Below are 13716 nucleotides of genomic sequence, written 5' to 3'. Positions count from 1 at the left end.
CATGGCCTGTTCCTTGCATCAGGGCTACCTGGTCCTGCTTACTGGGGTCCAGCAAAAGCAGGAGAGGGTTAGGGGGCCATGCTAAGGAGCCAGCTAGGCCTGCTGGATGTGGGTCCTTGGCCCCAAGATCTGCATCTTTCAAAGCCTTGGCCACTGCCCAGAAAGCCTCCCAAAAGTGGGGAAGAGGCTGGAGGAGCTGGACCACGGTTCTCACCAAGAGTGAGAGCTGGCTCATGTCTGTAATCCCAGCACTTTGGGAGGCTGAGGCAGGAGGATTGCTTGAGCCCAGGAACTTGAGACCAGCCTTGGCAACATAGCAAGAACCTGTCTCTACAAATAATAGAAAAATCATCTGGGCATGGTGGTGCGCCTGTAGTCCCAACTACTCAGAAGGCTGAGGTGGGAGGATCGCTTGAGTCCGGGAGGTCGAGGTTGCAGTGACCTATGATCATGCTACTGCACTCCAGCCTGGGTGACAGGGTGAGACCCTGTTAAAAAAAAAAAAAAAAGCGAGAGCTTACCTACCTGCCCCCACCCTCCAGTGTCCTTTCTTTCAGAGGGCCCGGGGATCCTGAAGTCGACCTTGCAATTTGGGATAATGGGACATTTGCTATTCAGCTGGATGGGTTTTTTTGGTGACGGAGAATTAAGAGGTGATTCTGTTCGGTTAAAAAGGCCCAAAACTTTATTTAGTTTTCAGGGAAATATAAGATGCATGTAAACATAAACAAAATACAAAACAAAACCCAAATCTTACAGTCTAGAAGCATGCCAAGACAGAGCATTTTCTGCAGACCAAAGAGTCCCGTCAAAGTGATAAAGGACACCTGGAAAGTGGCAGGCCAAGGGGCTCGTCCCTTCCCCAAGGGTACTGCATTTTTGTGTTGAGATTAAAAACAAACCAACTCCACTATTAAAAATGTTAGAAACATGGAGATAGTTTAGCACCACCATTGATTCTGGAAATATTTCAGCACTCAAATTGACTGCACTGAATTTAATGTCCTTTCTCCAGTTTCTCTGCTGAGGAGGAAAGAAGGAAAACCTGGAGGAAAGGCTCCTCCTGACCCCACAGAGCCCACTAAGAGCTGGGAGGGGAATTCCATGAGGAATTCTTCAAGGTTCTGGAGCTCCAGAGACATCCACCAGTCCCCACCCAGCCATGCAGTCCACATGCTCACGCTTCAGGGATTACCGAAGTCTGCCTTGCCCGGGAGTCACTTCCTGCAGACCTCTGAGTACCTGGCCGGGAAACCCATTTCCCATCCTGTGTCTTGGATTTAAAGAAAACCTGTTGCAGATAATGAGTTGTAAATTCAAGGAGGGTGGCTGTTTTGCTGTTCTTTCTCTGCAGTAAACTCTTATGGGGAGTGTGCCTTGGTTATAAGGCACTGCAAAATGGCAGGGTATATCCATGGATGAATGTTCATCACACCCAGTCTAATTCATACCAGGTGGCAGGCTCAGCAAACTGAACCACCACAGGTGTCAGAGATACTTGAGAATGACTGGTACCAACAGGACGACAAAGGAGGTTGCCTTCCTCCCAGATGTGCCCAATGGGGTCTGAACCCTGGTTCTAATTTGTGGAGGTGGGTCCCTACTGTATGACCCATTGTGGTCACTGATCTTTGAGCCATACAACTTGAGAGACTAGCTTTGGATTGGACAGTCAAAGGGAAGTGGGCAAAACCAGCTGAGAACCTGGGAGCTGGATGCATATATTCTGGGATCAGGGCCTGCAAGCTCAAAAATTGGTTTGTGGCTGGTGACTTCTCCTCTCTGCTAAGTAAATCAATGACCATTCATTGAGAACCGATGGGGACCCAGCGTGTGGCCCAATGAGTGGCAGTTTTTTCCTAGCCAGCTTCTGTGGCCAAATTCGGAGGATTTTCCAACCTGCTCTGGCTGGACCCTTGGGTGTTAAATCACTAAATTCCCTTTCTACCTGCTGTCTTCTTCCTGAAACATTCAGAGCTGACTTCTTCCTTCTTTCTAATCAACAAAGACAAAACTCCAAACCCCTTTTCAGCCTTCACACAATTTTTCTTTCTAGAAGACATCCTCTTCTGGAAACCTCCTTCCCTAATGAAGGGACAGTAGGCCCCAGCTACCCCAAACATGCACATGCTCTTCTCACCAACGTGCCTCTCACTTGCCTCTAACGTGCTCGAGCCATCCTTTTGTTCTAAATAATTCTTCCTCCCTCCCTCCCTTTTTCTCTTTCACCTCTTGAGGCTCAGCCTATTGGCCAGGATGGAACTGGGAGCAAGGCAGGGACCTTCAGTGCAGGGGACCCCATTCTCTAAGGCCACTGAGTTCTAGGACTGGAGAGGAGAGAGTGCTGATTGTCAAGGTTAAGTGCAAACTTGAGATTTTAAAAAGACAGGATTGGGGAAGGGGGATTGCATGCTAATCCCAACCTTATAGTCAGGCTGGGATCAAGGCCTTGGAAGGTAGGGCCCTCCACCCAGTCTGTAAGCACCAGTGTGCCCACCTTATGGCCTGGGGACCCAGGTTTGCAGGAGGGAAGTTAACAGTGGGGCTGTTTTTCCCCAAAGCTGTGGGTCACTGATCCTGTCTTCTTACTGGCTCTGATCATGCAGCTTGGGAACCACAGAGACATGAGACTGCACCAAACAGGGCTGATGATTTAGCCAGAAACTCAGGAAGGTCTAGCAGAGCCCTCCACACACTTCCCAGGAAGTGTTCGGTCTGGCCCTGCAGTTGGGACTAAACTTATATGCACCTGCAGGTCTTGTTGGGTGCACCGTGAGCAAGTTCTCACCCCAACCACCTGACCCGCCCTCTGAAACAAGGACGAAAAGGCTGGCAGCTTTTATTATACGGGGCTTCTCATACCCATGGCATGGCTGAGGGGTGGGAGTCAGCCTGCTCGATGACACATCTGCAGGGGGTGACCTCACTGGACCAACTCAGTGTTTCTACACCCAGTGGCATCTCTTTTGCACATCTTCATTTTGGAGCCTGGGATGACTGCCTAGGCCGCTTATGCTAGACCTGTTAATGCCAGTGTGAAATTTCCAACTAAATACTTAATAAAATAATTACAAAAAGAAAAAAAAAAGACACATTGCACTCTCCAGCCAGAATGACGTGTGTGAATGACACACACACTTGTTGCCAGAAGCTGTGAGTCCCTTGGGACCTGCCCATTGCCAAGGACTTGTTCAATGGAGACAGCTTGCCTGGTATTTTTTTTTTTTTCTCTAACCCCATGTTATTTAGTTCAAGTGGGAAGTTACCAACACTTGCATACACAGACACGCACGCACACACACACACACACGCACACATTCTCAACACATGGCCCTCAAAAAAGTGAGGGAATCTTAATTATTTAGCAATGTGGACAGTTCTCTTCCCAGAGAGCTCTGCATTGAGATTCTCAAAGACTGAATATGTAGATGGATATACACCAAGGGAGAGACCCGCACAGGGCACAGTCCCATTCTGGGCACAGAGATCTGTGTCTGTGCAGAAATTCGCCAAATAGGGGGTTGGAGCAGCAAGCATACAGTACTGGTGGTGGAGGGAACAAGCCACAGGGACGTCCCTGTCACCTTGAGGGGCAGAGTGCTGAGGCTCGAACCCAGAGGAAACTTCCCATTCTGTTGCTTTCTCTACCAGTGCTGAGGAAGGAGGCCAGATTGGTACCTGTTGTGGGAAGTTCTGTCTGCAGAGAAACTTGAATAGACCCCCGACTCTTCCCGGAGCAGAATTTGTACGGACTGTCTGGGTGTGGAGCCCAGGCAGGGCTCACTCCTCAGGCTGAAGTCGCTGAGACGAATGGGCAGCCCAGGCTCAGCCCCAGGCCCTGCTGCAGGCTTGTGGGAATTGGTGTCTCACCAGGGTGTGCGTGGCTCAAGGTTCTTACATCCCCCAAAAAGATCTGGTGACTTCTAGGCTTCCTGCCTAGAAACTGAACTGAAGGCACCCAGTTTTAGAAAGATTCAAACATACATCAGAAGGATCATAGCCCAAACATCAGGACACTGGGGTGAGAGAGGGCTGCTGGGAGTCATTTTTAGGCCAGGTCTCGCTGAGCAGCTGGCTGCACCACAACAGAAATCAAAACAAGGAACAGCTCCCGAGGGCCTGCCTCTGCTCCAGGGACTGGGGCCCAGAGGTCAAGGGCCCCATGCCTGAATCCCTTTCTTCTGGGTGGATCTGGCAGGGGCCCCTATCGTCTTCCCAAGGAGGGGGGGAGAGGAGAACGCTACAAGATCAAACTCCACCAACCCACCCACCTGTTCCACAGCTAGGATTCCTTCAGCACCCCGCTCCCTGCCTCTTGCTCTCTGAGCGCCACTGGTATTCCCTCCATTGTCCCCAACGAGCCCTGGCATCCATCTTGGTAATATTGCACTTTTCCTGTCTCTCAGATTGTTTCCATTTTTGATTGAGAATGCAAGGTATTTGGAGGGGTAGGGGAAGTGAGTAACCTTAAAGAAATAATATATTAGTTAAATACAATCACAGGAAAAATAGGGGTTATTTTATCTTTTTCCCCTTATTAAAAACAACAACTACCAAACCAAGGTCTAAACTTAAATAGTCCTATACCTATTCTGCAAACACTAGTAATAGGAAAATAATGCCTGACTGAAATTCCCTTGTCTTTTTTCCTTAGATGATAAAAGTAGTAACATGCCTTGCTGAGGAAAGCAATGGATATAAATGCCTGTAAAATATGCTGCTCTAACATCTGAAAGTGATTAAAATGATTCTATATAATGCCTTCGTCAAGATGGAAAATCAAGGAGGAAGAAAGAGAAACCTTTGGGGCCAGGCTTGGGGTAGACGGGGCTGAGGCCTGGCAAGATAGCCCGTCTACAGTCACTGGACACAGGGGAAACCCACAGGGCATGGGGCACACCTGTTGCTCAGGGTTGCCCCTTTCCAGCTCTCTCTCGCTGCCCCCAAAGTCCCATGGCCTGGTGAGAATAGCGAGGAGGAGAGGGGCAACACAGCCAGGGATGAGGTCGGGGGAGATGACATTTTTTCCCCTTGAAATAAGAAAAAGGTCTTGAAACGGAAAGGAAAACAAAGCACCAAATGCTGAATCTTCGGGCATTATATGAACCTCAATAATGACCTCAGAAGGGCTCATTATGGTTAAAGTTGCAGTATACAGCAATACAGTGTCATTTCACATTTTCAATCGCAACTCATGGGAAACTAGGTTTGGACACTGCGGAGATTTTTTCTTTTTCCTTTTTTAGTCCGATCTGGTTTTCCTCCAGATGGGTCAGAGCCCTAGGCCCCCTCCCTCCTCTGCCTGCTGCCGGCAGTATCCTTCAGCATCACAAAGCAGCTCAGTAGCTCAAGGGAAAGGCCCTCTCGCCCTGGCTAGGGCTAGGAGTCCAGGCACACAAGGCCTGGTACCCCCTGGCCATGCCGGAGAAGGACTGGCATGCACCCTTCTTGCTTCAAGTATTAATATTCTCTTTGGGTTTGCAGGGTTTGTGCTGTGAGTTAGGGGGTGAGGGGGCGAGGTGTGAAGACTGGGGCATGGCAATCCCTGTTCACTGCCCAAATCTACATGCCGTCACCAGATGGCAGCATTCCCCATTTTTCCTGGATGCCTGAGCAAACTCCCAGCCATCCTTGGGGCTGGATGTCACAATGTAAACATGACCACACAATAAACTATAATGGCGGTGAGGAGGAGCACGGGATTAATGTAGTGGGGAGATCTGCCATTAACTAGCTGTGGGATTTTGGAAAAGTTGTTTCCTGTCCTTGGGCCACAGTAACAGGAAGGGATGGGATAGAGACCTCTGAGGTCTCTTTCAGTCCTGCCTTTTAATGACTCTATCACTTACAGCACTGGGGATCAAGGAGAGGGGGTCCTTGGGGGGCCTGGGAGAATGTGGGGGGCAGTGCAGGTGGTGGGGAAGGGCAGGAAAGGCAGGCTCTGGGGAGCACTGTGGTCCAGTCCAACTGAGATGCTCTGTGCTTGGCAGACATGCTCTGCACTCCCTCCTGGCCTGGCTGGCGCACTAGTGACTGAACTGGCTCAGTGCAGACATCTGAGGAGCGAGGCTGCAGGGCCCTCCCCCTGGAAGATAGCTACATTGAAGGTTCTTTACCTGACAGTCACTCTACTTTTAAATTTTATTTTAAATAGTCATAAATTACTTTTTTTCTCTTAATAAATATGTGCTGTTTAAAAATGAGAAAAGTATATACTGCATCTTTAAGTAATGCACTTTGCTCTCTGGGTTTTTTCCATTCTACCTTATTTAAAGTGCATTAATTAAAAAATAATGAACCACTTCTTTATCATTATTGTTCAAATAAGTACAAATAATATTAATATGAAGACACTAAACCACTACCATTAGTACTGCAATCTAGCAGATTAACTCAACATCCTGCTCTATTTAATACTGTCCAGCAGAAGAAAATAACTAATTTCAATTTTAAACAAACTCACAAAACAAAAGGAAACAAAACAATCTCACCAGGCCTTCGACAAAGAACACAAGCCATTTGCTCTAGCTGCCAGGCATCAGTGTATGGTGAGGGATAGGGGCTTAGGGTTGCCCAGGCAAGGCCTCTGGGATGGGGTGTGGTAGGATAGGGGTAGGGGTGGGTTTTGAAGGCACTGAGACACTGGGTCCCATGCTGCCCTGCCTGGGTGGGGAGCAGGGTGAGGGAGGGCCTTTCCTCCTCTATAGAAAACACCAACCCCCAGTCCAGGGACCCTGGCAGCTGAATCGGTGGCTGTGAGGCCCGATCTGTCCGAAATCAAAGGCACGTGTGGAAATCCACTCCCAGCGAAGGGGGAGTCCTTGGGGGAAGCCGGCTGGGCTTCTGGAGGGTCCCCTTTGAAATGTCAACAATTGAAAAACACAACCCAAAGGTGACAGAGGACCTACAGGGAACTTTATTCTCTCGCTTCTGTCTTCACTGGGGCACTGCCCCTCGGGAAGACCAGGTTGGCTCCTGGCACAGGGATCCTCCATCTTCTGGGGCACCTGTGGCATTGCCAGCAGGCCAGAGGGGGCGGCTGGTGGTGTTGGCTCCAGTCTGACCTAAGGGGCCAGCCAGGTCCCCCCTCTGCCCATAGTGGGGACAATGGCTGCTTCTCCACGCTTCATACGTAAGGCTTCCAGCCCTGCCCAGCTGGGGAACACACGCAGAATGGCGGTCACCCAGCAGGCTGGGAGCTGCCTTCTCTCCAAAAGTCTGGCTCCTGAACACCCTCCTCCTTCCCTGGGGAGGGTTTTTGCCCCTCTGAGGTTGTGCAGGAACCAGAAGAACAGTTTCTCTGCTTCACCATGTCTGCAACCTGGGGCTTGCCTAGCCCCAAATTTTTCTGGCAGGCGCCAAGCTCCAGCACAGTCCACACAGTGGAAACCAAATGAAACGACTTTGGCTTGTGGAGGGGGAAGAATGTGAAACAAAAACAAAAGCAAAATCACCCGCCCACAAGATACAACAGAAACCCATCCACTACCCATCCCCTTCCCATGTGAGGCCAACCACCCAGGCCCCCAAACAACCCCTAAAATAAGACGCAAACCAAAGGCCTGACATATAAGCCCCAAATCTACGAACCTCTCCCGAAACATGCAAAGGAACTGCCTACCCGGAAATACCCAAAATAGTCTGTGCAGATTAGGAAGAGACCGGTGGCTTCACCCACCCTCTTTGTAAACTCTGGTACTGTGTCCTCCATGGGGTGCCCCGCGGAGAGCAGGCTCTCTTCTCAAGGCCAAGACAGTGACAGTTATGAAAGATGGTCCTTGCTGGCACCTGGGAACTGCTTTTTCTTCAACAGTGACAATGGCCTGGCCCAGAAGCAGGCTTGAGCTCAGAAGACACCCCTAAGCCCCAAAGCCAGTGGTGGCTTCTAATGTACCCACCTGTGGTACGCAGTGGCAATGCCCAGGAAACCAGCACAATTCACAAATACAGCTTAGGACAATACCAGGGCTACCTGGGGTGGCAAGATGCCAGCAATCAAAACCGGGCCAAGCAGGGGCAGGACACTGGAGGCCCCCATGACCATGTCTTTTCCAGATCTGCAGCAAAGGCACAACTGGGGTCTCCCACATGGCCTGTCCCAGATGGCATGTAATCCATTGGTGAAGTCCCTACGGTGCACAGGGGATCTCAGCTTTCTTGGCCCTGGGTCCCAGGCCTGGGACTCCCTGGTCCATTCCCTTCCTTACTAAGTGTGGGCACCCCCATCCCCTACCTTCCAGCTGTGGGATGGCTTGGAGAGGGGGCATCTTTGAGGTCATCCATTCTGCAGTGTTGAATGTTGTCCACCCCCCACCCCTCCCGTTTTTTCCTTTCCCTTTTGTTCGTCTCACCGCTCATCCAGTGGGCGGCCAGAGAGGCACACTGAGGCTGGAAGAGCCCAGGCCCTCTGCTAGTTCTTTTTCTCAAGGTAGTTGGAAGGCACCCAGCCTTTGAAGGGCTTCACACCATCCAGGATCTGGCAGTACCACCAGCCATTAGGGTTCCTCTCCAGAACCTCCATGGACACCCCCTCCTGGAAGCCTGCTGTCTCCTCATCCCCCTCGTAGTCCGCGATAGAGACGTACACGTCTTTGAGGTTATTGTGGATGAACTGAGACTTCTCAATGGGCTTGGGGCGCACGGGTGACACAGGGATGCCGTTGCGCTGGGCGGGCAGCAGGGGTGAGTCTGAACCCTGGCTGGCGGCCCGTTCGGCCAGGCGGCCCTTGGCCTCGGCGGCAGCAGAGCGAGCAGCGCTAAAGGAGGAGTTCCGTCGGACACCTCGAAGGCCATCAGTGGCCGTGAGTGACTCATTCCTCCGCAGGGCGCAGGACAGGTTGTTGTCCTTGGGTGGCGGGGACACAAACACCGACTGGGGCCTGACCGCCACCTGCCGCACTCCGTTCCTCATCTTCACTGCTGGAGTGCCTGAGGTCTTGCTGAAGCCCCCGGGAGGTTTGGAGGGGATGGGGGGTGTGGCCTTCTTGCTCTGGTTGACGGTGTTCAGTGCTTGGACGCGCCTCTCGATCTTCTCCAGGCTGTCTGACTTGCCTTCGTTCTGCCTGCCCTTGGCGGGCACTGTGTCCAGCTCTTTGCCAGAGGGGTCAGGTTGCTCATTCTCATCCAGCACCAAATAGTGGGAAGGGGCCCAGCCCTCTAGCTCCCCAAACCTCACATACCACCACCCGCTCTCCTGCTTCTCCAGCACCTGCACCTCCACGCCCGCAGGGAAGCTGATCTCTGAGTCCTGGACCTTCTGGTAGGCACTGCATGTCATGTACGAGGTGGCTGGCCCTTCCCATTCCTTCTTGGTGGGACACGGGGGAGTGGCGGCTGGGAGGGTGATGAGGTCGGACGAGCCTCTCCTAGACCCCTCACTGGGAGCCTCGGAGGCCGTCTGCGGGGGCAGCTCCAAATCCTCACTCTTGGAGCCCTTGAGCCCTCCACGGAGCTGGCCCGTGGGTCTCAGCTGGCGCCGTAAAGTGCTGATGTCCATCTTCTCTTGGCTCTGTGACTCTGCTCGGTTCAGGAATGGCTTGGGCCGGACCGATGGCTTGGCTCGGGCACAGGAGGTCAGCCCAGTGTTCGCATCAGCATCCTTCTTTGCCCTGACCTTGGGAGTGCCGCGGATGCCTGCGTCCGAAGCAGAGCGGGGCTTCAGGTCACCACTGGTTTTGGACAAGGAAGAGGAGGAGGAGGAAGAGGAGGAGCAGCAAGTGGTGTTGATGGTGATAGATGAGGAAAAGGAGGCTGAGGAGTGGTTCTTCCCCAGTTCTGCCTGGGCATTCTTCTCTGCTTTGAGCTTTAGGAGTGATGATGACTTGGGGGAGCCTGATTTGGGGGAGTTTTTCCTGGCCAGGGACAGCGAGGAGCTGCCTGGGGAGTCGCTGTCCCCGGAGGAGCCTCTGGCTGACAGGGTGTCCTCTGCATATGGCCGGAAGCCCTCATTCTCATAGATGGTCTCCTCTTCTAGGGCCACATCCTCTGAAGACTCACCCACCTTGAAGCGGGCCCGCTGCAGAGAAGATGCAGGCGAGGGCCGGTGGGGCTGGGCAGGCCGCCTCTCCCCTGAGGCTCTGTCCTCCACAGGCTCCTCGCTCAGCTCAGGCTCTGAGTCAAAGCTGAATGCAGGAATGTCATACTCAGGCTCCTCGTACTTGAGCTTCCGCGGGGAGTCCTGGCTCTCACTAGCCCCCGTAGGGCCCTCCTCGGCCTCCTTGGGCTTGCTGGGGGGTGCTGGCGGGGGCACCTTGGGCCGGGTCAGCGTGCTTGTGCGGCGGCTCAGGTTGGGCTTCTTGCGCTTATCGATGTATGATGCGGGGGCCCAGCCCTCCTTCTCACCGATCTGCACGTACCACCAGCCACCTGAGTTCTTATCAATGACCTGGGGGACGAGTGCAGACAAGCCAGTGAGTTGGGAGGATCTGGAACCCTATGACATCCCAAGGTAGGAGTATCATACTTTGGCTCTGGGATAAATTATCTCCATTTTACAGATAATAAACCGAGCCACTGAGTAAGTGGCCCAAGACCCAACATAGTAAATAATGCACCAGAATTCAAACCTAGGTCTCTATCATCTCATGGTTGGCGGGTTCCCACTTGCCAAGTTCCCTCCCTGGTCCTCCACGTCTGTGCTAACAGCCAGCTGAGCTGGCCCACTCTGCCTCCCCCTAAACTGCACTGTTCCTAGTCCCTACAATCCTGCCAGTAGACTAAGGACACATATGAAGAAAACACTGCCCTTCTGCTGCCCCTTCCCTCCTCATACCCTCGATGTTGCTAGGTCCTCCCTTTGAGGTCCTTGAAAGGGTCTGTAGGATCAGAAGAGAATGGGAAGATACAGATGAAGTGACCTGGGAGGTACAGGCCCGAGGCCAGAGCCTCTCTGCAGAGCCTCTCCCCAGGGTCCACCCACTGTGGCCATTTTACTGGAATCCCACTGAAATCCCGCTAGCTGAAGAGATTTCTTTGGGTTGAATGGTTTCCTGTAGGAAGGGCAGGGGGCTTTCAGTCATTTCCATGTTAGTATAAACTGGTTTAAGGAGCTTCTTCCTTAACTTTTGGAGATCAACCAATGGCCAAAAGTGTGGCTGCTGGTTGTGCTGGGGTCCATTTGGACTGGGGAACATAAAGGGCAGATAATTGGGGATTGTGGGACACTCCTGGAGGAAAAGGTCCTGGGGTGGGGAAGGGGTAGTGTGAAAACACTGGCACTATGGGAAGAGGGCCAAGGAGGGAGGGAAAGGTGAAGAATGCAAAGGCAAGAAGAGACCAGTCCTCTGCATCCCCCACCAGAAGAGAAAGATTTTCTCCTTCTTTGGGTTCTACATTCTGTCCTTCACCCTGCCCCAGCCCTGTACCTACAGTTCAAGCACAGATGGCTCCTGAGCCTGACAGTTCTGCCACATTATGCTCTTTACAGACTCTCCTGGAAACCTCAGCACAGAGAGAATGATTTTTCTTGGAAATTTAGTTCCAAGTTCCAGGCATGTGATTTAAAACATTCACATTGGGAATGTCACCGCTTTAGAGGCAGAGACTGCCCAATGAGTCTGACAGGTTCACTTGTATTAGATGGAGTTAACTCAATTACTACACAAAGACACTCAGAGAATTGACTGAGTTACAGCTCTTCTCTGCTGCCAGGAATACCATGCTCAGCCCCAGCCACAAAATAGAGCGGCATGAATGCTGGAAGTCATGCTTGGCGGGTGGAGGGGCATCCCAGGATCTATCATCCCGTTTTGCAGAGAGAAATGCTTAAAGTTGGGGTTGGCGGGTGGGAGAAGTGACTGCATCAAAGGCCAGGGGTCATGTGGTGTGGACTTGGCCAGAGCCCAAGTCCCCAGTATCTCAGTCTACCTGCCTGGTCCACATCCTCCTAACAACACTTCCTGATGTGGGTTCTGCAGGATCCTGGCCCTGAGATGTTCCTGGGAGAGGAAGCTTGTGGGGTTGGGCAATGCTGCCTATTCTAGATCCCTTGTAGGTGACACTGCCAGTGACATCCTTGTATCCTAGGCTCTGGGAAGCCCTGCAATTAAAACAACAAATGGGTTGGATTTTGTTTAATCTACTGTCCTGCAAGCTCATTTGACCACAGAAGCCCTTTGTTTCAAGGCCCCCCCGTCACAAGCTCCTGCACATGCTCTGGGAAATGTTGTGAGACAAGCTTTGTGAGCTCAGGGTGGAGTGTGAGAGCTGGGATCTAGTCTAGACCGTGGCACTGGCCAGCGCCAGGCAGATGCTCATCTTTGTGGGGCTCGTTTCTGTACCTTTCCTGCCTGCCCGCCCGCCCCTCAGGAATCTTAGTATCAAGGCCTAAAATGGGAAATGCAGTAGGTCTTCCACCATGATGAGTTAAAACCCTCGGCCTCATGGCCCGAGGCTTACCTCTGCCTTCTGTCCACCCCGAAAGCTGATGCCATCGGAAATGCACGACTGGAATTCGGCAATGGTGTAGTACTCCACCTCAACAGAAGGAGGCTCTGGTGGCTTTGGCAGTTGGAACCCCTAAGGTTAAGGAACACACAGTGGGCAAAACCCACCTAAATCAGAAGAGTAACTTGGCCAAGGGTTGGTTCCCCACTCAGTCCCCAGGGGGGTGCGGATGGCCGTTTACACCAGCTGGACAGCAGCTGGCCTGAGTACGTATCTATCATGGGAGTCTCAGGGTATATATTGCCAGGGGACTGCTCTGATGAGGCTTTCTAATAATACTCAGGATTCACGGAAGACTTGTCTGAGCTATCAAAATGTTCACATTACTATTACTATCATCATCATCATCATCATTATTATCATCATCATTACTCTGACATAGGGTCTTGCTTTGGGACCCAGGCTAGAGTGCAGTGGAGTAATCAGAGCTCACTGCAGCCTCCATCTCCTGGGCTCAAGTGATCCTCCCCAGTAGCTGGCTCAGCCTCCCCAGTAGCTGGGACTACAGGCACACACCACCACACCTGGTTAATTTTTTTTTTTTTTTTTTGGTAGAGATGGGCTCTCTCAGAATCTGGAATAATTTGCTTAAAAAAAAAAAAAAAAAAGAGAGAGAGAGAGAAAAACTAGAGACAGGGTTTTGCCTGGTCTCAAACTCCTGGCCTCAAGCAATCCTCCTGCCTCAGCCTCCCAAACTGCTGGGATTACAGGCATAAGCCACTGTGCCCAGCACAAAATGCTCATTATTAATACAGTAATTTCTAATCTTACATCTCTGGAGGTCAAGTTTTCAGATGCCTCAATAGCTGAATCTCAAAATGAAAATTAAAAAGCAGAGAAATCTCCTGTAATCGTAGTGCTTTGGGAAGCCCAGGTGGGAAGACTGCTTGAGGCCAGGAGTTTGAGATCAGCCTGGGCAAATAGTGAGACCCCATTTCTACCACACACACAAAAATTAGGTGGACATGGTGTTATGCACTTGTGGTCCCAGCTACTTGGGAGGCTGAGGCAGGGAAATAGCGTGAGCCCAGGAGTTCGAGGCTGCAGTGAGCTATGAACAGACCACTGCACTCCAGCCTGAGTGACAGAGTAAGACTCTGTCTCTGGAAAGAAAAAAAAAAGAAAGAAAGAAAAAGCAGAGAAATCATTCTAACAAAGCCCTTGCACACTGCCCTGTGGGAGAGGAAGGAAAGCCACTGTCCTGGAGTCTAGGGGTAAGGGCTGCAGGTGAGACTTCTGACAGCACAGGCAAGGCAATGTAGCACAGTGGTC

The 13716-nt window shown here is 51.7% G+C and overlaps 1 protein-coding gene across 5 annotated transcripts in view; it reads right to left on the bottom strand.

The window, feature by feature from the left end:
* Nucleotides 1-662: 662 nt before the first annotated feature.
* The window catches only part of SH3PXD2A (SH3 and PX domains 2A), a 257237-nt gene continuing 244183 nt past the window's right edge, over nucleotides 663-13716 (bottom strand). For 4 of the 5 annotated variants that reach the window (XM_030807429.1, XM_030807433.1, XM_030807437.1 and 1 more), the window contains 2 exons: nucleotides 12397-12516; nucleotides 668-10384 (listed from right to left, as the gene is read on the bottom strand). In XM_030807429.1, coding sequence (XP_030663289.1) covers nucleotides 8411-10384; nucleotides 12397-12516 — 2094 coding nt within the window. In that variant the 3' untranslated portion in view covers nucleotides 668-8410. Of the gene's footprint in view, nucleotides 10385-12396; nucleotides 12517-13716 lie in introns of all 5 variants that reach the window. The other variant, XM_030807435.1, reaches the window with a different exon arrangement.

The sequence above is a fragment of the Nomascus leucogenys genome, chromosome 3 (assembly GCF_006542625.1).
Source record: "Nomascus leucogenys isolate Asia chromosome 3, Asia_NLE_v1, whole genome shotgun sequence".
NCBI classification, from domain to species: domain Eukaryota; kingdom Metazoa; phylum Chordata; class Mammalia; order Primates; family Hylobatidae; genus Nomascus; species Nomascus leucogenys.
This window is presented reverse-complemented; position numbering and strand designations above follow the sequence as displayed.